This window comes from Triturus cristatus, chromosome 12, assembly GCF_964204655.1.
Source record: "Triturus cristatus chromosome 12, aTriCri1.1, whole genome shotgun sequence".
Lineage (NCBI taxonomy): Eukaryota > Metazoa > Chordata > Amphibia > Caudata > Salamandridae > Triturus > Triturus cristatus.
In genome coordinates this window covers 7,575,562-7,600,889 of record NC_140595.1, presented here as the reverse complement: position 1 = coordinate 7,600,889, position 25,328 = coordinate 7,575,562, and the positions used below count along the sequence as shown (strand labels likewise).

At 46.8% G+C, this 25,328-nt stretch overlaps 1 protein-coding gene across 4 annotated transcripts in view; it reads left to right on the top strand.

The window, feature by feature from the left end:
- Positions 1–25,328, top strand: part of ARHGAP45 (Rho GTPase activating protein 45) — a 296,938-nt gene that overhangs the window by 239,724 nt on the left and 31,886 nt on the right. For 3 of the 4 annotated variants that reach the window (XM_085638862.1, XM_085638864.1, XM_085638861.1), the window contains 7 exons: positions 1,466–1,656; positions 2,178–2,320; positions 3,067–3,165; positions 9,036–9,146; positions 10,519–10,688; positions 12,681–12,869; positions 13,163–13,300. In XM_085638862.1, the coding sequence (XP_085494988.1) occupies positions 1,466–1,656; positions 2,178–2,320; positions 3,067–3,165; positions 9,036–9,146; positions 10,519–10,688; positions 12,681–12,869; positions 13,163–13,300 (1,041 nt within the window). The remainder of the gene's footprint in view (positions 1–1,465; positions 1,657–2,177; positions 2,321–3,066; positions 3,166–9,035; positions 9,147–10,518; positions 10,689–12,680; positions 12,870–13,162; positions 13,301–25,328) is intronic. The other variant, XM_085638863.1, reaches the window with a different exon arrangement.

Here is a 25,328-nt window from a genome sequence, read left to right as displayed (position 1 = left end):
TGTGTCTTTCATACCTCCAAGATGCAGGTCATCTGTGGCTTCCATCCCTAGAAGGTGGTACTACAGACATATCTAGCCTTTGTCTAGAAAGGTGGCACCCGCATCCCCGTGTCTCTTTTTTAAGTCCTGTATCCTCTTGGAGTTTATTGGTACATGGTGAAGAAACTGTGTTCCACTGATGAACATTCAATCACTTGAAGTTTCATTACCCAAGAGAGGGTTCCCCCAAGAGCACCACTACCCGACAGATCACCCCCTCTATGTCCCATTGCCACTACTTACAGCCCAGATACTTTACATTTGAAGATGTGGACACATTCTATCTGAGACAAGGTGGCTTCAGTTACCCCCGGATACTTTCTATCAGGGAGGCAGGTGGTCTCCCCACACGTGTTCGACAACCACTTGGCTCTCTGTGCCCAGGGCATAGGATAAAGTCATGGTTACAGTGATTTCTTTCCTTCTCGTCTGCTGTTGCAAACACACTCTGGTCCACTGTCTTTGTCAGAGCGGTCACATAATATACTTCTTACCAATGGGTGCATGGGTGAGGGGCCTCCATGTCAGCAAAGAACAGTTGACCTAGAACAACATGTACATGCGGCAATGGTTGCCAATACTTTGGTTCACAACAACTTCAAGATGGTGTTTTCGGCCTCCCTCTTGGGTGGCAGGCCACCAACAGAGTTACCAAGCACTGGCACATGCTCCGTTGCTGCCCACCAGAGGGGTATAACAAAAGCAGGGATGAAAGGACTATTAGATGCAACAGTGTGATTAGGACTGGTTGGCAGAGTGGAAACTAACAGCAGCCTGGAATACTGACACTTTTGAGAAACTAGCACTAGTCAACAAAGTGAGAAACCACCACGGGTTAGCAGCGTGAAAAACTGGCACTGGTGAAAAATGTGAAAAAATACTGGTAAACATAGTGAGAAGCTGGTACTGGTGAGTAATGTAAGAAATGGACACTGGTGACCACAGTGAGAAGCTGACACTGGTGAGCACAGTGAAAAGCTGGCACTGGAAAACAATGTAAGAAACTGGCATTAGTGTTCAAAGTAATAAAGTTGCTGATGAGCAGTGTGAGAAACTGGCACTGCTGGGCAGTATGAGAAGTTTTCAGTGGCAGTTGGAGCGAAGCGGACTACAGTGGGCAGTATCAAGGGTCAGCAGTGGGAGCCACACAAATGACACCCAGTGGTGTGCTGAGCAGTAACCTGCTCCGGTTTTATTCCGGCTAAAGTACTCTCACTCTGGCACCGCCCCTGAAGGTTGTTTGCAGTGTTTACTATTAAAACATTAAGATCTAGTACAAAAATAAGTCACCCACCAACCGTAGCCCTAGGGTTCAGATGAATTCTTGCAACACCACCAAACATGCTAAGATGACCGCTCTGTACATGTATATTCACACACAGTGCACAGGTTGGTTCCCTCTAACCTCCATGTCCATTCCTTCTAGGCCACGATCTCCTATTACCAGATCATGCACATGCAGACGGCCCCGCTTCCGGTGAACTTCCAGACCCTGTGTGAGAGCAGCAAGCTGTACGACCTGGGCCAACAGTATGCCTCGTATGTCAGGCAGCTGCAGCGAGTGGACGACCGCGAAAATGTCTACGACTTCGAACCTTACACACCTCAGGTTACGTGGTAAGAGGAGCCATGGACGGATGCTGGTCACCGTGTGCTTGCTTCCTAGAAACATACACTCTTTGCATTATTTTCCTTAAAGAACCAACCCAATCCTTGAAATATCAAAAAGGAGTTTATCGAAGATTCTAACACATTCCTTAGAGAGAAGCAATCCTGAGGCATAAGTCAGCTCCTGGTATGTCCCTCAGAGAGAAGCCATCTTCTCCCTCAGTCCTGAGGCTCGAGTGCCTCCGGCACGCTCCTCGGAGAGAAGCCTAAGGGTCCATTCTTCAACATCTGATCTGCAGTCAGAACATCCTCAAGGAAGCGCTGTCTGCAGCAAAGCGCCTCGAGCAGCTCGCCCCAGAGTACAACCCAAAGCCTTGTCAAGTTGCTCTGCTTGCATCACCGCCTGTCTGCTCTGAATACTACCTTGTCCGCCAGCTAATCTGATTTCTCACAATAATATCAGATCACATGACAGTTAAGTATTACTTTTCTCCTGTCAGTGACAATTAATTGCAAAATGTCTATCTCAGGTCTCCATGGATCCGGCAACGGAAATCCAGCTTCAACACCAGCGACGTGGTGGCCCAGAGCAGCTCCGATAGCAAAGAATCTGGAGGACTCGAAGAGAAGTCAGCGCAGAAGGACCAGAGCAGCGTTAACGTTGAGCGGAGAGGTCAGTTCCTATTGTTAAATTCTGATAACTTCCCAGGGAAGCTTTGCACAGAGGGGTGGCAGGGGCTTACGAAGGGCCACAGACCCATGGCTTGTGTTGGTCAGAGAGGACTAGATGGATATCACCATTCGATACCTGATGAGGCAACATGAAGTGCTAGTTAGAAGGCAAAGCTATTGGAAGACGCTTACTTGGAACAAGTACTTCACTGCCCATATTTCATTAAGTGTGTCGGGACTCGCTGTAGTTTAGGCGTGGGTGTGACAAAACCATCTCCAACAGTAAGGGGGATCTCAGGCTGTATTAATTTTATTACAGAGGATTTATTTGTGCACCACTTGTCACTGACGAGTGATATGATCCGCTTCACTCCACTACATCTACAGCATTGACTGGTAGCCTCCTACCCAGAAGGTACAGTGATGCGAAGTCTTGAGCAACCTCCGATTTTGGGCCGAGTCGCAAACCTAATACTGCCCGGTCAGATCTGTCAGTTAGTAGCCATAGGTTAGTGACAGACACTTCTGGGGATATACTGTCCCAAGAGCGGAGCAGACTTCCACCATCGAGCGGCACAGCTCTGACTGGCGGTTGCCACTCCGGACATGCTGTCTTTACATCTCCGGCTCAACCAGCAGCTGACCTAGTCCTCCCTCTAAAATGCTGTATATAGATTAGGCATAAATCACTTCCTACTTTTGCAGACTTCAGCAGGGCTTTAATTGATCCCCTGGTTTACTCTTCAGGTGGGAGAGGGCACCAGGTTCACAAATCCTGGCCCACAGCAATCAGCGACACAGAGAGTGCAGGAGGCAGCAGCAGGAACTCCGCATCAACGCACTCAGGTACCGCATGCATGTCCCAGCACCACCCATCACCCACCAGCCGCACTTACCCATGCTAACCCTCTCTCACCCCACAAAACTAACCAGACAGTGGCCCCTCTTCTGGCAGAGATCCATTATCCCCTGCTCTCTACCAACAGCAGTGTTGACCACAGCATGCATGGGAGGAGTGTAGCCAACGGGATTTGCAGCACCAGCAGGAGGTGAAGTTTCAGTCTCTCCAAGATGCCAGCAGGGTTCGCTTTCTAACCCTCTACCTGCAGAGCGGCTGGGGCAGTGGGTGCTGCAGTGGCAACCATGGAATGGCAATCCTTTGCCAACAAGAACGGGTGGTACCGTGTTAACTCTGAGGGCGGAGCTCAGATAAAATGCTAGGTCTGTGGCACTGAAGGCCAGGATTGCACCACAACCTTTCAAGGGACGCTGAGGATTGGTAGCTATCACAGTCGAGGGTAGAGGTTTGGCAGTGACCGATAGGGATAAGAACGCACCAGAAATACACAGAAAGCCACTGAGGAACACAGAGGAGAGAAGACAGACTTAAGAAAAAAACCACAAGGTGGGACAATGAGAAAGAGGCATGGAGCATACAACATTTAGATTCTGCTCCAAGTGTCACCACAAATACACACAGAAAGACACACAAGGTCTGTAACCTATGCCTTCTCAAAGACCACAGTGTTGGGGTCTGCCCTGCGTGTGCATAGTTCCTGCCCAAAAACATCTGGTTTCTCATCAAGAGACCTGCCTTACATCAGGAGAAACATACCATCAGATTCCCTCATCATGGCAATGGCACAGAAAAGATCAACTACACCGACGTCTACAAGGACCACCTCCAGAAAAGGATAGCAAGAGAATAGATATGACGGGGAGGAAAATAGAAAGGTCAGCAGCAACACAGTGGCGGATAGCCAACTCAAATGCCTTACTAAATTGGTTTGCTCACCAACAGTGAAACAAGATTGAGGGGTTGAGATAACACCTTCCAGAGGAATTAAAAAAAGTGTAAACACAGTGTTGTGGGAAAGCAAGACAATTGCCAGCGCAGGTCTGAAATCTTCCCTGGATTCGGCAGACACAGAGGGAAGACAGCTCTCTATGGCCACATCCCTGCACAGGAATGCTTGTCTGAGAAGTTCAGTATTCAAACAAGAAGTTCAGTCAGCCATCATCAATATGACTTTCACAAGAGACGGTCTATTTGGAGAGACAGAAGACAAAGCGCTTCAGCACATGAAAAAGGACAAGACGACAATGGGGACCCCTCAAAACAAGGGGAACTTGCGGGGAGGCATGGCCCAGAAAAAGAGGGCTACTTCAGCCAATGGAGCCATACAACCACACACTTCCCACATGCTTCAGCAGCAGCAAAGTGAGCCCACCACTGTCCCCCAAAGGCAGCACCGCTCAAGCCAAGCATATCACTGAAGGGGAAGGGGCTGAACCCCGCAAGAGGGAAATCGCACCACCAAGTGACTGCCCACAAGGGTTCCTCCTAAACAAGTCACCAGTAGGAGGAAGCATCAGAGGATTCCTGTCAAGAATGGGAGATAATTACCTCCGACAAATGTATACTGATCACCGTAAAATAAGGTTTTTGCACAGAGTTAACAAAGACACCATCACCAACGCAACCAAAATTAAAGATAAGGACAGACAAACAACGACTACTACAACAGGAAGGGTAAGAGTTGTTAAGCACAGAGGCTATATAATTAGTTACCCAGGTACAAAGGCTCAAAGGAGTTTACTCAGACTACGCCCCGGTAGCGAAACTAGACAAAACATTAAGACCAATAATGGACCTGAGGTCATTAAACAAATTCATAAAAACACAAGAATTAAAGAAGGCAGCGCTACGGGAGGTCATTCCCCTGATATAGGAAGGAGACTATATGGCAACCATAGATCTCAAGGACGCCTACCTCCACATACCAGTAAACAAACGTTACAGACAATTGCTCACATCTGTAGTGAGCAAGACAACCAATTCAGAGTGTTACAATTCGGAATAAAATCAGTACCACGAAGATTCACAAAATTCTTAGCTGCGGTAGCAGCACACCCAAGGCATCAGGGAATACAGGCCGACTGAAAGACGACTGGAGGGTGCCAGCAAAACAAGCAGACAATGAAAAGAGAACATCAACAAAGCAATAAAGACCTTACACACACTACATTTCTCCATCAACTATGACAAGTCAGCTCCGATTCCAGACAAGAAGAAAATATTCCTGGGGCAATCTTGGATTCCATCCAGCCAAGGTGAGACCACTGCACAGGACGATCGAAGGGCTCACAGAGCAGAGTCACAGATACCAAAAGGAGCAACGTCTGACGAGGAGAGCAGGGGGGAAAGCGATGGCTTTCTGCATTCCACTGGTACCTCATGCAAGACTACCCAAGACCAATGCAAGAACGGGTCCAGCGGCAACGGTCACGGTCAGCCCAAGTTGGGATGATCTAGTTGGTGGTTGTTACAGACAAAGTTCAGAAGGAGGTGCAATGGTGGATCCACAAAACAGCAACAAAGGGGAAACAATTCACACCATCAACTCCCTCCGTGACCATCACAACAGGTCCGTCCCACATGGGATGGGGAACTCACGTGGGCAAGTGGAGTGTCAACGATAGCTGAACTCTAGGGAAGCAGTGCAACACAAATGTGCTGGAGCTGGAAAATACATTCTTAATTCAAATGGACAACACAACGACAAAGCACTACTTGAACAAGCAAGGCGGGACAAGATCCTACCCGTTATCAACCCTAGCTCATGACATATAAAATGGGCAATAGCGAACATGGTATCAATAGTAGCAATACACCTACCAGGAAAAGAGAACACAGAAGCGAGCAGGCGAAGAAGGAAGGCAAACACCACACACAAGTAGGAACTAAAACAAAAAGTGTCAAGACAGATCTTCCAGAAACCACAAGTAGACCTTTTCGCAACACAAAAGAACACAAAATGCTAAAACGTTGTATCCAGGATCTACCACCCAAAGTCAGGGAGATTTGCTTACGCCTTTCCACAAATTCCAACGATACCGAAGGTAATTCAAAAGTGCAGACTGGAGCAAGTCTACCTGATCCTCATAGCCCTCAATGGGTTCAACAGACACGGCTTTCAGACCTCGTGGAAACATCCCAAGGGTAGTACATACCACTCCCAGCACACCAAAACATCTCAATCATACAAGAGGGGCAAGTGTTGGACCCAGAACCAAACACCCTCAACCTGACAGGATGGCTCCTGAGGAGTTAGAATTTGGGCACCTCAAGTCGCCAAGAAGGGCGATCGAGATCTAAAAAGAATCAAGGTGGCCAACAACAAGAAAATGTTATAGCAACAAATAGAAGAGGCTTCAACTATGATGTAACAGGCCAGGGAAAAACAGAGACTGGACACAAAAGGCAAGAAGTCATTAGATATTTGACACTTCTTCTAGACAAACAACTCTCCTATGCCTTTATCAAAGTCCAACTGGACCTGGCAGCCATTGTAGGGTACACAAGAGGCACTCTGGGTAGAAGTTTCTTCACCACACCAGTGGTGAAACACTTCCTAGAAAGAGTGAAGGAAATAGCACCCCCAAGAAGCGTGCCAAAACATACATGGACCTTGAGTGTAGCGTTCACACAGCTGATGACATCACCCTTTCAACCATTTCGGAATGCACAACTGAGGTTTCTAAACCTCAAAACTGCCTTTATCATCGCTATCACTTCGCCAAGGACAGTAAAAAATATACAAGTATTCACCACTCTAGAGCCATACCTAGGTACCTAGGGATACATAGGGACAAGGAGATCATGAGAAAAAAACATGATTTGTCCGAAGGTGGTAGTAAACTTCCATGTTAATCAAGCAAGCCACCTATCAGACTTCTTTCAATATCCTGAAGCGCAAGCAGAGATAGCATTGCACATGTAGGATGTACAAAGGGCAATTATGTACTATTCTTGAATCCTTTGCACACACTAGGAAAGGACTCCCAGGCACCAAGGAAACAACTGCAAAGTGGATAGGTTAAACAATACAATATTGTCACAAGGCGGGGGAGTAACCCCGACAGATAAGGCAAAGGCACATTCAACAAGGAATAAAGGAGCAACACTCGCCTTCTTAGGCAGTGTAGCACAAGAAAACATTTGCATAGTGGCTACATGGTCATCGATACATACCTTAGCAAAACACTACTGTGCAGACATTCAGATCAACAGAGAAGCAGAAGTGGGACAAAGAGTAATGAAATGTGTTTGAAAACACACGCACCAAAGAACACAACCAACCCACATGAAGAAAAACAGCTCTGTAATCAATGCACAGCATGTTAATCAAGAAAAGATTCATGGTGCAAACTGAAATGGTATCTTACCGGTAGAAGTAGTTTTGCAGCTCGAAGAATTTTCTGGATTCACATGCCACCCACCCACCTCCACCAGTAAGTGGTGTATTTACAAAATCAACTCAAGAGAACGCTAGCATTAAAAAAAAGATAAGAATCGGAAGATGGCAACTGCGTAGATGGATTTCCAGGGCATATGTCACACAAGGAGGGGTTTAAACCCAAATGATCAACGACGCCCAAGGGAATTTTTTTGTTTTTTAAAACAGAGACTTCTGGGAGACTTCTCCAGCCCCAACCATTAGATGATGGTTTTCACTTAGTTAAGCCGTTTACCTATGTTTTAATCCATTCCTGGGTCGGTAATGGAGTTTTTAAAATATATTCTTGCATGCTGCCTTGTTAAAAGGATAAAAATATAATGTAAATGGTACCTTTAATAGGCATAGCAGTCTCTTTATTACTTTATTGGGAGACTGTTGTTGTCTCCATTTTGAAGATGTTCCTGGATTCCTGGCATGGGCGGAGAGTCAGTGTTTATGAATTCAATGAAGATTCCCTTGACCAAGAACCAGTGTTACAGGTAAGTAATTTCATCTTCTCCGACATTGGATCTTATAATAGATTCACTGGATTGAATAATCCCAGTTGTCAACGACATAACATAATGTTCTGTTGTTCTCATATTCTGCATCAAACATAGAATGCAGAACCGCCAGAGTCTGAAAGTCAGCAGCCATGATGGAATGGGGAACCGCCAGAGTCTGAAAGTCAGCAGCCATGATGGAATGGGGAACCGCCATTATCTTCAGTGGGAATCTGACCTTTGGCAGCTCGAAGAGCCTCCTACCTTTTTAATGTGAATCCATAGACCAGGAGGCAAAGACTCTACCTCCACCCCTTGAAGGGAAGCCATGCTGCGCTCCAGACTCTGGTGATCATTATTTATAGGCAACAGGATCACATCTGAATGATCACACAAATATTTCAGTCACCCGTTTACATATTTAAAGATCTCATTTACTTAAAATCCCTTCACATTCAAACCAGAATGGTCTTCTTGGCCACATAAAGCCGATGGGAGGAGTACCCCACTCCCCAAGGTTTCAGCTGCTACACGGTCACAATCTAGGCACAGGGGGAAACCTGCTTACAGGGAGAGGACATAATTGCAAGTGTTGTTCCTCACAATAGTTTCTGAAGGCATGTACTTAAAAAAAATAAGTCTTGGCAGCCGGTTCTTCCAAATTTCGCTCCACCTGTATGAGGGAGCTGCACAAAGGGCAGAGAGTGAAAGTTTTTTTTACCTGTAACATGTTGTAATAATTGATGTCTGAAATATAGCTGCTGTAGCAACAAAAGCTGTAGGGCCAGGTTCTCCGAGTGCTGTGAACAGGCAGTTTCTCTAATCTCCGAATACATCGTGTGGGCGGGAATGTAAGATTGTTCTGCAGCATTCGTGTCTTGAAACGAGTCCCTCTGCAGAGAGGATGGATGTAAAGTGCTGTGTTTTTTAGGTGACTTTTCCGGTAAGATTTCACTGATGTCCTCCAGCGGCGCCCGGCCATCAAGCGAAGACCTGGAAGAGAAGGACGGCAGCGCCGCCACCACCACTGATCTGGATCAGAGTACGTGGGGCTGGTGACAGGGCCGTAGCCCGACAGGGCAGGGCGTATGGTACAACAAACGTGTACATGTCTGGATGGGGGGCAAAGAGACCTCAGACAGAGTAGGACACAGGATCGCTCACAGGGCAAAGCACCGGGTGGAATACCATTAAACAGAGTAGAATGTGGGGCACAATCACCTTTGAGAGGGCACAGGCCCTCTCGCTGGGCAGTGTGAAGGACAGAGTATCTGCAGACAATGGAGAACACGATGACTAAATATTGTACAATGACTATAGACAAGACATGGTATATAACCTCTCACACAAGAGGGCAAATGGTACATTAACTTCGCACAGGGTAAGATGTGGTCACAATGACCAGTGACTGGTCATATGATCTCCCACAAGACAGGGTTAAGTATACACTAACTATAGACAAGTCAGGACACATGAGCTCTAGATTAAGATAAGTATAGACAAGGCAAGCCCCTTGACCTCTGACTGGACAGGGCAGAATAAGTTGTGAGGTACAATAACTGCAGGCAGGGCATGACCCAGTGAGAAGCACGAAGTAGAAAACAAAAACTATAGAGAAGGTAGTATACATAAACCAGGAATAGTCTCTTTAGGGAGAAGCAGATGTGTGAGATAGTGACTTTAGATGAGAAAGGGCATGTGACCTCTGACACACAGGGCCTGGGGTAGAGTGGCTGGACAGTGAAGGATGAAGGGCTGTGAAACTTCAGAAAGGGAAACTTACAAAGCCTCTGACTTAAAGGGCACAGGGTATAGAATTGTTTGAGAGAAATAAGAGCACCGGGTCAGAGAATTCTAACAGGCCAGGGCTGAGTGGATATAGCAGGCATGGGGGTGCAGCGACTGCATAAAGGAGATGAGGTAAGGTCAGTTCCGATGGAACAGAGCTAGAGGCAGCTGGCATAGGGTACTGTTGCTTCTGTCAGAGCAGTTCATATGACCTGAGGGGACACGGTGTGGGACACAGTTGCTTCAGAGGGGACAGGACACAAGACCTTTTGAAGGATAAGGTATACCTACAGTAATTTAAAAAAAGAAGGATAGGGGCACGGTGACTTCAGAAAGAGCAGTCACCACGCCCCCTCGAAGGTCACAGCATTGGGTAGAGTGACTTGAGATATGACATGCAATTTTCACAGTCATTTCAAACGGGCAGCTTGGGCGCATGGGCATTTCAGGCAGGCTGAATAGAGCCTGGGGGAAGGGTGACTGTACAGACTAGCACAGACACAGCATGACTGGACTTGGCAGGGCACAGTGTCGTCTCTCGCGTAAATGGCTTTCATTTATGGCAAACATTTACTTGTAACATTAAAGGTTATTCACAAAACTGCTCTTTTGAACACCCTTTTCAGGTATGAATGGAATTGACCAAGAGATCCCTGTGCCGCTGCCCACAGGGCCCTTCCGAAACATGGGTCTATCCAAGGCTGCGCAGACACACCGCCTGAGGAAGCTGCGCACTCCGTCCAAGTGCAGGGAATGCAACAGCTACGTGTACTTCCAGGGAGCAGAGTGCGAGGAGGTATGAAGCAAGGGAAACAAGGACCCGGATGCAATGGGTTGGACAATCCATATTCTTCCAATAACATGGATGTTGGACCCATGTGAGAGATCGTCACTACACCCCGGTGCTCTTACAATCCCTGAAAGCTCCAGACTAGATGGTAGCCCCCATCTCCCAGAATCGCAGTGAGGTGGTGGGAGGGAAAGGCTCCAAGACTAAAGACCCCGTTCCAGTAGCTACTAACTTAAGCACAAACCCACTCTATTTCTGACCTTCTACGTAGGGCTTCTCTCAACTTTCTAAAGGTGGTTTACTGCCAGAGTACAAGTGGCCAGCAAAAACTGACAATGCTTTGCCACCCCAGAATTACCGTTACTGGGAGGACAATTCCAGAGACATGTAAATAATGGGAAACACAAACTTTTTTGCCAAATAATATGTGGAAGCTTGTGTTTCCCACAGTCTTTCTCAAGGAGATTTCAGCTGCAGAAATTCCGATGGCCATGGTAACTTAAGCTACCAAGCCCTTCGGAATTTACAGGCCACTTGTAAGGCAGCCCTCTGGCGTTCAACAAATACACCAGAATCTATACAGCAATGTCAAACATCATAATGGTGATATGGCATTGTTGAAAACTAGAATATAGAAAATACACATTGAACTAATTTTCCATTGGATTTTTTTATAAGGGAATACCAGTTGTACCGCTTTCTCTTTTAACCATCCTGTACTCCTTTCCCATTCACATTCTCCAGACCTTTGTTTTCCATGCTGATGATGCCAGGGCAGCCTTCACCCGTTTCACGTGCCTAGATGCAAACTGAGTCCCATTTCTGTTTCTATCCTAAGAGACAGAAAGGGCACTGAAGCTTCAGTCTTTCGCTACAAATGCGTTTCCTCCGCTGGCTTAGGATAGCGGCTGATCCTGTGAGAGATCGGTCACTGGTGCTCTAGGATGGTAACTGCACAAATGCGAAAAGCCTCTGGAAAAGCGCTACACAGAAGTTTCAACGGCAAAGGATACACAAAGACAATACCACAAGTATCACTCAGGTTCCAAAGTCTGAGGACAGCGGAGGGTGTGAGAAAGGCACACGTCTCCTTTCCCTGTCACACTCGACACACACTGAATGGTGCAAGTGCACTTCCATCTTTCAGGTTTCAACGTAGGTACATGTGTGTCTATAAATAAATGTACCAGCAGGAACACTGCATGCTCTGTTAAGTAAAGGTCGGCAATTCGACTCGCCTGCTGATCTGTAAAAACATATAGTTATTCTAAGAAAATCTGGAGCTCAAGAAAGAAGACTTTTATTTCAATTTAAAACCACATTAATAATCCACATTCTCTCTTGTGTCTCCTGATATTGCGTAGGCCCTCTCCTGACCCAGGTGCTATCTACCCTCACAATCACCTCATCCCGTCCCATGCTTCCTGACCCCGGTCATGTGCCCTATGTCTATACTGTTTACTGCAGTCTCTCTGGCCGCCCTTTCCTGCCAACATTTACTGACTTTACTCACAGCCTTTTCTATTCACAGTGATGACTGCCTTTCAATGTACTGTCCTCAAAAAGCATTTGCCTTTAATCAAACACAACCCTCTTCTAGCTGAGCTCCCGTACCAGCCCCCATAGTACTTCCCGACACCAGCGCCATACACTTTAACATCTATTTTCAAGGCACCTTCTCCGCTCCTCAGGCTGCTTCCTCATGTCACTGGCTTCTCCTCTTGTATTCTGGGTCCTTTCTAGGCAACAGAGGCCTCTGCTCATTCTCCCCGGGGGTCCTGGACCCACAGACGCGGTTTTGATGATGCCTCCTTTTGTTTTCATTGGACTTTTTTACCCCGGTGCCCCTTCTTCCCCAAAGGTCTTCTGCTCTAGGGGCACCTTTTCTTTTGTTTTCAAAGTTCTTCTTAATGTCATTTACGCTTTCTGATGTCCTCACAGTAATTTCTGCCCTTTGGTCACTTTCTTCTGCTCTGAGTGCCTTTTCTCTCTCCACAGTGTTACTTGGCTTGTCATAAGAAGTGTCTAGAGACCCTGGCCATCCAGTGTGGTCACAAGAAGCTCCAGGGCAAGCTGCTCCTCTTCGGAAGAGACTTCCTGCAGGCATCGCAGGAGAGTGCTGATGGGATTCCATTCATAATCAAAAAGTGCATCTCAGAGATAGAGAAGAGAGCTATGAAGATGAAGGTGACGATGGGTGCTCGCTTACACTCCAGTTTCTCCCATCCCCCTTTACAGGAACTATTTCTCAGAGGGACGAAAGCGGGCTCCTTCCACTTCCCCAGAGCTGCGTTCACAGCGGTCCTGGGTCTGAGATATATCGCTACAGCCTCCGCTGGAGTATACTTTTGTTTTTATTCTTTGCTTATGGGAATAAAACAACGTGGTAGCTGCAGCGGTCCCAGTGGGAGGCTGTGACCTTGTACTCTATGTAACCATGCTTTCCATCTACCAATGCTCCTCTGTTTTCTCTCACACAGGGAATATACCGTGTGAATGGGGTGAAGACTCGCGTGGAGAAGCTATGTCAGGCCTTTGAGAACGGAAAGGAGCTGGTGGAACTATCTCACGCCTCCCCTCATGATCTAAGCAACGTCCTGAAACTGTACTTACGACAGGTAAGATACAGCAAACGGCAGGAGGGAGGGCTGTAGGACTTACTTAGAGGCCTGGTTCACTACTGAGCAGAAACGTCAACGATGGCATGAGCCGAGGAGAGGTGCTCTATGAGCATACAGCGCGAGGCGTGAATGCAAGCGCCGGCAGTCTTAGAACAAAAGAAACAAGTTGAAAAAGGCTGCAAACATCACAGGCACACAGTGCATGGCAAGTCCTAGTATAACAGCATTATACGATTCTTGCAGCTCACACACACACAAACACACTGGAACTGAGCTCCAGCGAATCAAGCAGCTGTAAAGGTAAGATCCCGCGAAAGGGGCAAACATGGTACCTAAAAGAGAAAACATGATACGAGCACAATTTAAAACAACCATGTAGAGCCGACAAGTAAGTTTTGGAAGACAAATGTCATTAATGTACTGTGGGGAAGCAGGCCGTTTGCAGGTTTAGCCCCTGCTTTTTGCCCCCATTTGGACAACTAAGCACTGGTGTAAGGGCTCAGAAATGCTCTGAGCCCTGCTAAACAGGACTCCGTGCCTGCGCTCTTACCCTTACCCTTAAACGCGTGCATATTTAATTGGCGTGTCCCCAATTGGCATAGCCTAATTTACTTGTAAATCCCTAGGATATCCTGATACTTTTTGGTCTGCTCTGGAGCTTAGCCAACCCCACCTTCAACTTTTAGTGCACTGTAAGTTGTTTTGGAAGTGACTTTCTGGGAAATCTTAATTTTTCTGGACCAGAGACACCTTTCCTCTGTCACTAACTATCATTGTGACTGACAGAGAGAGAGAGAAAAACAAATCTCTATTCAAGTCCTGCTCCACCTGTGGTCTGAAAAATACCTACAGTGATGACCCACAAGAGAAATGCATTTGTCGTCTTTATCGAGGGCACAAGGCTTCGACATTTATAACAAGCATTTGCAATGCAATAGGTCTCGCAGTTACCCGAGTTTAAGCTAATGGCATTGTAAATGACAATGCCTTTTATTTACGAAAACAGAAATAAAAGGCATTGTCATTTGCAAAGTCAATAGCTCAAACTCGCATAAATGCGAGACCCATTGGATTGCAAATGCTTGTTTGGCTCTGGTGGTGACAAGGTGGCCAGTCACACATGCAAATGAAGTGTTTGAGGTCAATAGGCAATATTAGGCAATCATATCTGAAGTGTGATCAGTGAGAATTTACGACTGGTCAACAAAGGCACGTGACTCGGCGGCGCGCATCCCCACCCCCCCCATATCTGGCCGCATACATAGCAAAACGAAGTACAGTGCTTGGGCTATAATTCATGAGTTTGTCATAAATCATTAGCGAAGATAACACAGTAGCACAGCTGCTTTAAATAGACTTCCTGATGAAGAGTTGCGGGTCGAAACGCACAGGGGCTCTGAATGACGACAGAGATCATTCATCAATGCGCTATCTAATAATGGAATCTGAAATCATGAAACATGCAACACATGAAATTAGATTATTAAATGACTGAACCAAAAGCCATGTTAATTACTAATTCCAATTAAAGAGAGTGGTTACGTTTTTCTGAAAGGAAACTGAATCTAAGTGTATCATTTGAAACACTATGGGGCATATTTAAAAGAACTGATGCATTGGCATCTATGCGTCAGATTTCTTGTGCCTGCTGCAAATTCCTTAACGACGCCCTGGGTGCGCTGTATTTACAATACAGTGCTCCATGGTGCAAGGATTCACGGTGAGTCAGAAATTCTGATGCATACTTTGGTGCTAAAGTGAGGCATTGCTGGAGTTCATCATAAGCCTGAGACAACTCCAGCAATGCGTCAGAACAGAGACGAGTCATGTTAAAAGTCCTGCGTCAATCCTTATGCCTGTTTTGAGAAGGCGTAGGGATTTTGAAGCAGTCAAATCTTAGAGTGACGCAGTGAAGAGCTGTAAATTTCACAGCGTCAGTTCTAAGTGGCTTCTAACGTGGGAACGCCTACCCTGCACACATTATACCTGGCACAGGCCTCTACGAGCTGATGCATTTCAATCAATGCGTCAGTTTGTACACATGGAGCAGTATGGAGCAATGATTGCACCGCCTCTGTGTCCCAAAACATTATGCTGTGGCAGCACTAGCTTCTTGGAAATATAACCTATACATCACGGTGGTGCTTGGACGAGTGCCGTCGCCACCAGATCGGCCTCTTTAGCATTTGAGAAAAGGGTTTCACTGACTAGAGAAAACAGCCTAGCAGCACAAAACCAACTGTTTGGCCAAATATCATCTAAACGTCAAAATCAGTGGAAGAATAAAAGCAACATTTCGCCTGCAGCTCTGGGAGTATCTTATACACGGATCAATGTGCTTTCAGGCCTGACTTTCCTTTTAGAAAGAGTTATCAGGTGCGTTTGTTCAAATGAAGCAAAGAAAGACTACGATAAGCAGAATGCACTGGTTTGTTAAAAGGAATGCCCGCCCCAGAAACATGGATACCCGCGAACAAAGAGCGCGCTGGAAATACTACCAGCTGCAGTCACTGGGTTTATTACGCTCTGCTTTCTACCCAAAACACACATTGATGTTCACTTATTTTCATATATGTTTTTGCTTTAATTCCTTTATGACGCTGGCATTGGCATCTGCTGGTGACGATTACCTCTCTGTAATGGGGCAAGGGGGGCAAGACACAAAGTCCTGCTTTGAAAAGAGGGTGAGCTGCCCCAGCCGCAGCATTGGTACACAGCAAAGAGCTATCACAACAAAGGAAGGTCTCAAAGTGTTCTCTGCACACACTGAACTTCGTGGGCCCTTCTGTGAAAACAACAGATGACTTGTTAGAATGTGAGAAAGCCAAACTCCATTCCTGACGGGTGATGGGGCATTCCTTGTACGTTTGACCAATCACAGCACCAACCGCACACAACACATACCAAACCCCCAGCCTCCTCTTCTAGATTAAACGCGATGCTTGCCAAGAATAATGGAAGTACTATTAAGCCAAAGCTTCAACACGCTTAAAAATGGCTATTAGCAAGGTTCATGGTGATTACTTTGAAGTCTATAAAAGCCTTGGACTTGTTCAGCCTCATCGTCCAAGATGTTTCCTTTTTCTGCCCTTGTGGATGTCTAAAAGTGGTTAAGCTGAAGGACTGCATAAGAGTATCAATTTTGCAATAATATTTGCAAGACACTTTAAGAAGGCAAACAACTTCCATCGCCATGGCCAGCCAAGGACACTGCAGTTCAAACACTTTCCTCGGAGTTAGTAAAGACCCTATTATTCTGGGATTGTCTGTTGCTCCGCACCACGTGAGACACGCCCGAGAATGAGGAGCAAATACTCATAAAATGGCTGCCGGGGAGTCCCTTGAACCGCCTGCCTCCGTTATATAATAGTGACTCCGGGGAGTGAACCTGCTTGCATATCTGTGCAGCACTAATGAATGGGAAAGACCCTGTGGCCATCTCTCAGAAAGGCCCAGCCTTTTCACTACATTGAAAAGTTCACGGAAACACAGCAGCCTGGCTGGGCTGAGACGCTGGTACCAGGTGGCACCTGAAGTAACAGAAAATGTGCCATGGCTAGGGCAGTGTGGCCGACTGCCCATCCTGAAAACTTAAATGAAGCTGCCCATTGTTACCTGTCTACACTGCAGCCTAACACAAACCAGATTCCCTAAATGTTCTATCGTGCACCTTGACCCCTGAGAGTGTTCGAGAACGTTTGTGTTGCACTGCTTGTGGGATACAGTAAGGCGCAATGTGTGGATAAACTAAAAGCCTTGGCGCACCTTTGGCTCCTGCTAGGGTACATATAGCTTTGGAAGTCTTGTCAGAATTCCAGCACAGCTCACTGACTCACCTGGAGAGTTGCGAGGCACATGGACAGGTTGTGTGGGAGCTCGTGCTGCACTGTTGTCTGCAGCACCTCAAAGCTACCACCGTTCAAGTAATGCTGGACAACGGACAAGTCACAAGATTATGAGCAGAACAAAGACGGTGGTACTATTGGTTGTCACAAAGTGCCAAAATATGAGCCACAAATGTGAAACGGTTCAAACAGGCACACCAATGCAGAAATACAACAATTGACAGAGCTACGTTAAAAAAAAAAACACGGGCGTGAGTGGTGCGCGCACGCCACTGCAAGCCATATGTCTTCAATTATCGCGCCAGTGTCTGGGCACGATAATTGAAGACATATGGGCTTTGGTACGCGTAACAGACACCAACAGGCCATGGGCGGAGCAATGTGCCTGCCTTTGGCCTATTGCGTGGTCTGTTAAAAAAAAAAAAAAACGTGCGCAAAGCCCAATAGCAGAACCCAAAAGGAAAAGCACACGCACAAGCGTGTGCGATTCCAGGGTCCGTTTCTAAACCCCCTACAAAACGGCTCGCCTGCGAGAGCACTGCTGCGCAGTGCATCATGAGGGGCGAGCCCTAAAAACCATTCCTTCAAAGACTCTGAAGGATAGAGCAGGAGGAGACTGGCCCTCTATCTACTAGAAACGAAGACATGACTGCTCCTAAGGTGGATGCCCCCTGATCTGGGAATGATTCTGTGAAAGGTGCTCCACCAAGCACCTCTATAAAGGAAGCATATGTAGCCACCTCCACAGAGAAAAACTGGATTTTTTTTTTTTCAAACCAAGGTAAGACAAACACCAGTCTGTACAAAAAGCCTGTGTGAAAATCCAGGTCTCTTGACGTCCTGACAACCCCAGTCCCCACCAGTGACTTCCATATCATTGACAATGAAAAATAAACTAGTCAATGACACTGCAATTGTCAACTACGGGACAGACCTCGTAGATGTCTCTACTTCCAACGTCTACCCTTACTTTATCATCCACATCAAATTTGTTTACAACAGAAAAACAAGACAGTTGACTACGTCACATGTCTTTTCTAAACCAGTCCCTTTTTTACCTTCCAACCCAACCTCTGGATTCTAAATTGGAAGAAGATTTCAGTGACCAGAATGCCTCGGAGACTGCCTATAGCCCTACACGGTTGGATGTGTGTTATGTGTGAGGGAGAGTGCTTGGATGAAAAGGATGCTTACCAGTAGGACGACTATCAGCCACAGGTTTTCGTATCTGATAACCCTTCTCAGTCCTGTGCACCTCATCAGTGCTAAGAGAAACCAAGGTCCTCCCGGTGACTACTGCATCTTCTTATCCTCACAACAGGTGATGGACACCTTTCAAAGAAAGCCAGACAACCTATGGCTGCCCCCCTACACTACCAACACCTCCTCCACCACCTCCACCCCCTCCACCTCCGACAGACCAGCCTACAAGGGCAGTCGCACCACGACTGATCCCAGCAACTGCTCAAGATGTGGGAGATAAGGACTCTTTGGATTAAGGGTATTTTGATTTGGGGGAAGAGGGCAACTACCAGACGCTGGCAATAATGAGGAGTGGAATATTAGATCATACATAAAGAAGGTGACAAATCACAGGTCCAACCAATCATCTCTGGACGACTAGCCCCATTTCCATGCACTGATGTAGAAAGCAGCAAAAAAATTCAATCTTCCAAAGACTAGTGTGGAGTAGTAATACTTCCTGTACAAACTCTAGGAGCAGCTACACTGGACTTTGTTTGACCACTTATTTCTCAAGAGAATTATAAATCAATTTATTAAACTGCCAGGAAAGGTTAGATATGAGAAATGTTGGGACCTAACAAGTGTTTGTGCCTACAGAGGAATTTTTACTAAAATTCAGTTTCAATATTAAATGTGGCCTTCTGAAGAAATAGCTGGCTTGTTTTAAAAGCAGAAAGACATTGCTGGCACTTTCAGAACAAATGCAAAAATAACTGTTGATGGACAGAATGCAGAACAATGTCATACATTCACCCCAGTACAGAGATCTGGGCCTAAATCCATCGTTTTTTTGCTCACTATTCCATTCCAGTTTGGACCCAGCTAGGATGCTTGTTTCCGGTCCATGGAGGACCTGGCTTGGCAGTTTGGGCTGGACTGTTCCCATGAGGCACAGGGTCAAGACTGATTTGCATATGGCCAGGTCTAAACTGGGGTGGCATGGTGAGCAAAAGAATGATGGATTTAATCCAGATCTCTTGACTCGGGGAGAATGTTTTGATCTGTTCTGCATTCCGTCCATCAATTGTGTGTCTTTTGCTTTCTCGCCGTAAGTGCGCCGGGTATGCCTAGACGTGGGTCCCGTGCTCTCCGTGCCACTGGATTCAAGCTATCCTGGCTGAAGAGGGGTGAAACCCCGAAACCGGTCCTAGAATGCTTGTTTCCAGTCCAGGGAGGACCTGGCTTGGCAGTTCAGGCTTGACTGCTCCCATGAGGCACAAGGTCAAGACTGATTTGCATATGGCCAGTTCTAAACTGGGGTGGCATGGTGAGCAAAAGAATGATGGGTTTAACCCAGATCTCTTGACTGGTGGAGAATGTTTTGATCTGTTCTGCATTCCGTCCATCAATTGTGTGTCTTCTGCTTTCAGAACAAAATCAAACCTAAAGTAAAAGCCAAACCTATAATGAAAAGGAAACGGCAGAGGTAAACCTCATTAAAATTGATGCTGCACAGGATACCTGCAAGGATCGATATTAAATAACACAATAAAAAGACGCTTCATCGATTGAAACATCCCCTCTCTCAGCCTGCAGCTTATAGTGAAGACTTGAGGGTAAAGCACGACCAAGGATGGATCGTTCGGTTTAATCAGTTTAGTTGTTGTGTCCAAATAATTATTCCAAGGGCCACACTTACCATTGGCCCGCAATATTAGGTAAGAAGGAGCAGTTGGCAACGTGGAAGGTTCAAACGTTTATTAGCCACCACAGAACTCTATATAGAGGAGCCTCGTTGATCCTCACCCATCAGGTGCGCCGAGGAAGACTGCTGGCTCCTTGACAGTAACACACCTTTATATATTATCAGTACAGCATACAAAACCTTATATGTGGAAAAGTACCAGTTAGTCCTGGCGCCCCTAATGAGCTCATGCCCATTTCTAGTTTCGGTTACACATACAAAGGGTTACTATCTTTACAGAGAAGGTCGAAAGGGTAACTCCCTTCTCGTCCCAGGCCTAGAGGAATTTGCCTGATACTCCCTTTTAGCAGATCTGACCTTGCTTCTCAGCAACTCAGCCTGTCTCCTAAAATGCAAGGAAAGGGGAAAGCAGAGGGTGTGCGGAAAAGACCACGTGACTTCCAAGTGAGAGAGAGAGCCGCAATCCAAGATGGAGGCGGTTCGGTTTCTCGGCCCTTTTTGTCGTACTAAACATAATCGGGGATCTCGAGCCGTTTAATACACCATAACGAGGTAAACTATCATTAGATATACTGCGCTAATCATATCGTAATATCTTGAATACCTCAGAACGGCCCTTTTAGCGCAGCATAGCTAATAACGGGGTCAGTCTTCGAAAATACCCTCATCAATCTGCATTAAGTCGTGCATCTCCTTCTGAGCCCGCTGGGTATCTATTCTGGTTTGGACGGGCTTGGGCCTAGGGATAGATCGGCGAACTTGAGCAGCACAATATGCACAGCAAGCAGGCCCGCACTGTAGACAAAGACAGCAGGTGAAAATGAACCCCACTATCCCTAAAAGAATCATAAATAACTTCCATCCCCAGGTGGTCACCAAATCCCAAAACCACCCAGACAAAGACCAAGTACCAGTCTCGGTGTGAATTTCTGAAGCTAGCCGATGTAGTTTCTGAATGGCTAAATGGACAGAAGGGGCGGAGTCAGGTATATATACACAACAGGAGCTGCCGATGACTCTACAAGCTCCTCCGCGATCAGCTAGGATAACATCTAAAACAAGACGATTTTGGAGGGTCACAAGCCGGGTCGCCTGGAGCTCCACTGTGATATTAGTTAATATTCCTGCAGTAGTATTGACCACCCCTTCCACTACTCTAGATAGCCTCCTAACTTCTTTACTATTGAGGATGGGTCCCCATATGGGCAACGCCCCTTTTATGATATCAACGAAGTGTTGGGCTGGAGTGTCAGTCTGGTCAGTGGCATCATTACTGGCGGCTTCAGCTTTTAGGCTCTGCCGATTTAAGGAATGAGATTTGTGATAATCGGAAGGAGCTATGTAGACCGGTGGGTAAAGAAAAGATAAGTAACATCGGCCTGCCCATCCCCTGGGTAGCCAAGTGTATGCATTTTCACCGCACACGAAATAAACATTGGGAGGGGTGAGTGTTGGGGGACTACTGAAAGTCTGTAGTTTATAAGTGTAATTACATCTACTATAACCTACGGATAGATGTCCAGTACCCTGCACGCAGAAGGAGGAGGACGTATTCAATACCGGGACCGGAATGATTTTCTCATCTGAGACATTTCGCTCCTGGAAATACTTGAAATACTCAGTAAAATTAAAGGTCATGAAATCCAACACTTCATCCCTCAACCAGGTATCATTCTCATGATCAGTGTATACGTTCATACAGGCGGTAGGATCAAGGGTACCATCCGTCCCCTCAGCATTAGGAGTAAAACCTTGGTGTGTCTCTATATAGGCTAAAATCAAGGCGTAATCCTTCTCTGAGAATCGACGTTCATCTATAGCGTAGTGTTCATATAGCATGGATAACATTTTAAACCAGGCTTCGCAACTACCTAAATAAGACAAGGGCATTGATATGAACAAATCTTGCTTATGCATCACTGACGGGAGAAGACCACAGACCCAACAATCAGTAACATTTGTGGAACTATGAGTCTGGTGTAGCATCTCAATGAAAGCATTATGTACATATGTCTGTCGGTGTCTCTCCTTATGGGGGGCAAAAGTCTGGAAATGATGTTCCTTAGGAGCAGGGGTAGACACCATCAAGGTGTGCACAGGATGGCGAAACTCTAGATATATAAACAGACCTAAGCATAGCACAAAGGATACAATCAATATAGAAATGAAAACAATGTTAACACGCAAACTCCATGAGGAGAACATTGGCAAATGCGGGGGAATGGTACGAGGTACTATGGGCCGCCCTTCTTCAGGGACAAAACGAGCAAAAGGGTACATTTTCTCACTAAAAGTCCAATATAATCTCGGGAAAAGGGCTACGAGCAGTCCGACCTGCCGGAGGGTGCTTCTTTCCTGTGTCCGTATAGAGCCTCACAGGCAGACTCCTATTGTTCAGAAAAAGAAAAAAGAAAAACTTCTCGCGTTGGGGTCGCACTTGACGCAACCCTTGTTGAAAGGAAACTCCACCTGGGCCCCCACCAGTCCAACCAATGTCTCTACCTTCGTTCTGAACAGAGCTTTACTGAAAGTTCCATGCTCTCAACGAGTTCAGTCCAGTGTTCTACCAATCCTCAGGTCTTTGCCGAGGCTTCCAACTTCACTTGCCAAGGCTAGACCTGGGATTCCCTATTTCCGGGGCCGCAGGTGATATCGATCCCGACCAGGGGTGTCAGGATTCACAAACAAAGCAGGCACAGTGGGATCAGACGAGGAGCTGGGCTCCCGACCAGACGCCTCACTCGGAGCAATTGAGTGGTCGCAAAAAGGGTCTTGCAGGCTCACAGCACTCTCCCCTCGCCCGTCAACTTCTCTGCGGGTGTCCAGGGAAAGTCGTTTCCTAGTGCTGGGTTCGCCCTGGTTTGGCAGGCCTTCCTCCTGGTCAAGCTGCTCCCTTGGCAATGGGAGAGGAACTCGCTTAAGATGGGAGACATGGATCCAGCGCTGCTTACCCTCAACTTTCACCGCCGTTCGCGTTGCCAGGAGCACCTGGTACGGTCGGGACCAGCGCGGATCCAAACTCGATTTTCGTTGATAGTTCCGAACCAAGACCCACTGTCCAGGTTCCACGCTGTGTCCGGGTCCCTCCGGCAGGGGCTGCAGTACGGCAGATATCTGTTGATGAATGGAATGGAGATCTTTAGTTAAAGCATACAAATAATCAGTCAACATAGGATGGTCGATGTCCCTGAAGGATTTGGGCCGGGGTACTCCCCACACGTTGGCAGGTCTACCAAAAATTACCTCATGAGGGGAGATACCGCTCCGGGAATGGGGAGTAGTTCTTACGGACAACAGGGCCAGGGGCAGGAGATCAGGCCATTTTAATCCTGTCGTGTCCTGAAGTTTAGCCAGTTTCAATTTCAGAATCCCATTATATTTCTCAACTAGACCCGCTGATTGAGGATGTCGGGCTGCGTGAAACTTCTGCTGAATGGACAAACCCTTGCATACATGCTTAACTAAGTCAGCATTAAAATGTGTCCCGTTGTCACTCCAAATCACCCGTGGCAACCCATATCGAGGGAAAAACTCCTTTACCAGAGCTTTCGCGGTTGCCAGAGCAGTATTTTCCTTTGTGGGATACGCCTCCACCCATTTACTAAAAGTACAGATCACCACCAGCACGTATTTCAGATTGTTAACTCGTTTTAGCTGTATGTAATCCATTTGAAGTACTTCAAAAGGCAGAGTGGGCGGCGCAAAACTACCCGCCAAGACGGGAATGCTAACCCCAGGATTATGCTGGAGACAAATCATGCAATGCTGAACCAGGTTCCTAGCTGTCTTATGGATATTAACATTATACCAGACAGGATCCAATGTGGCACAGATGCCCTGGACCCCCACATGTGAAGGTCCGTGCGCCATAGTTACTACTGCATTTACGAATGCGTTTGGCAGTAACCATCTACACCTCTCTGACAAGTCAGTCCAACATCCATTCTCATCAAGCCTCCCCACCTGTTCTTGCCAGTATGTCAGTTCTTCCGGGGTCACCTCCTTTTGTAGCTCTTTCACACTGTCTATGGTGTTGTTAAAAACCCCTGCCTCTATCATTTTTGTCACTACAAGCATGGAAATGGTGTCAGACTGGGCTGTTTCTTTGGCGATCCTATCCGCAAAGGAATTTCCCCTCCCCTCATCATCCACTATAACCTTGTGTGCACTACATTTGACTATGGCCAGGGTTTTAGGCAACGTTAATGCAGCCAGCAATCGGTCAACTAATGGCCCATTCTTTATCTTTTCGCCATGAGATGTCAAGAATCCTCTTTCCGCCCATAACCTCCCGAAGCTATGTGCTACACCGAACGCATATTGGCTATCGGTGTAGACATTTAGCTTCAAACCTTTCCCCAACTCGCAGGCCCTGAATAATGCAACCAATTCGGCCGCCTGGGCCGACCGGTATGGTATCTTGGCTGCCTCGACTACCGTTTGCAGGGTAGTGATCGCATAAGCCGCAGCTGTCGTACCATCCGGTAATCTAAAACAGGACCCATCAACATACAATTCTCCTTGGGCATCAGATAGTGGGGTGTCAGTTAGATCTATCCGGCCCTTGGTTTCTTCTTCAGTTCGAAAAATACAATCATGTATGTCTTGTCCACCATTCCCTGAAGGGAGGGGCAACAACGTGGCAGGGTTCAAGTTAACACATCGTTTGATCGTTATATGAGGTGCAAACAGGGTCAATTCGTACCGTGTAAGACGCGCCCTAGTTAAGTGCTGCGTCTGTGTCCTGTTCAATAATACGTCCACAGCATGAGGCACCATCACTGTCAGATCCGTATTCAGGACTAGCCCTTCCGATTGTCTGATCGCTACAGCCACTGCCGCTGCAGCCCTCAGACAACTGGGAAGTGCTCTGGCGACATTATCCAGAACCGCCGAGAAATATGCACAAGGCCTTTGCTTACCACCAAAGTCCTGTGTCAACACTGAAAGAGAACAACCGTCCACCTCATGCACATAGAGCACAAAAGGTTTCCGGTAGTCAGGGGTGCCAAGCACAGGAGCAGAGCAAAGAGCAGTTTTCAGAGCAGAAAAGGCAGTCTGGCATTCATCAGTCCAAGGTAAAGGTTCATGCACATCCTTCGTAGTTAGATACAAGAAAGGTTTAGTCAAGAGAGAATAGTTAGCAATCCATTGGCGACAGTAGGAGGTTATACCAAGCAAAGCGCGGACATCACGTTGCGTGCGAGGAACAGGCATGTTAGTTATGTTTGCGATGCGCTCAGGAGTCAACCGTCTTCCCTCCTTCGACAGGAGATGACCGAGATAGGTC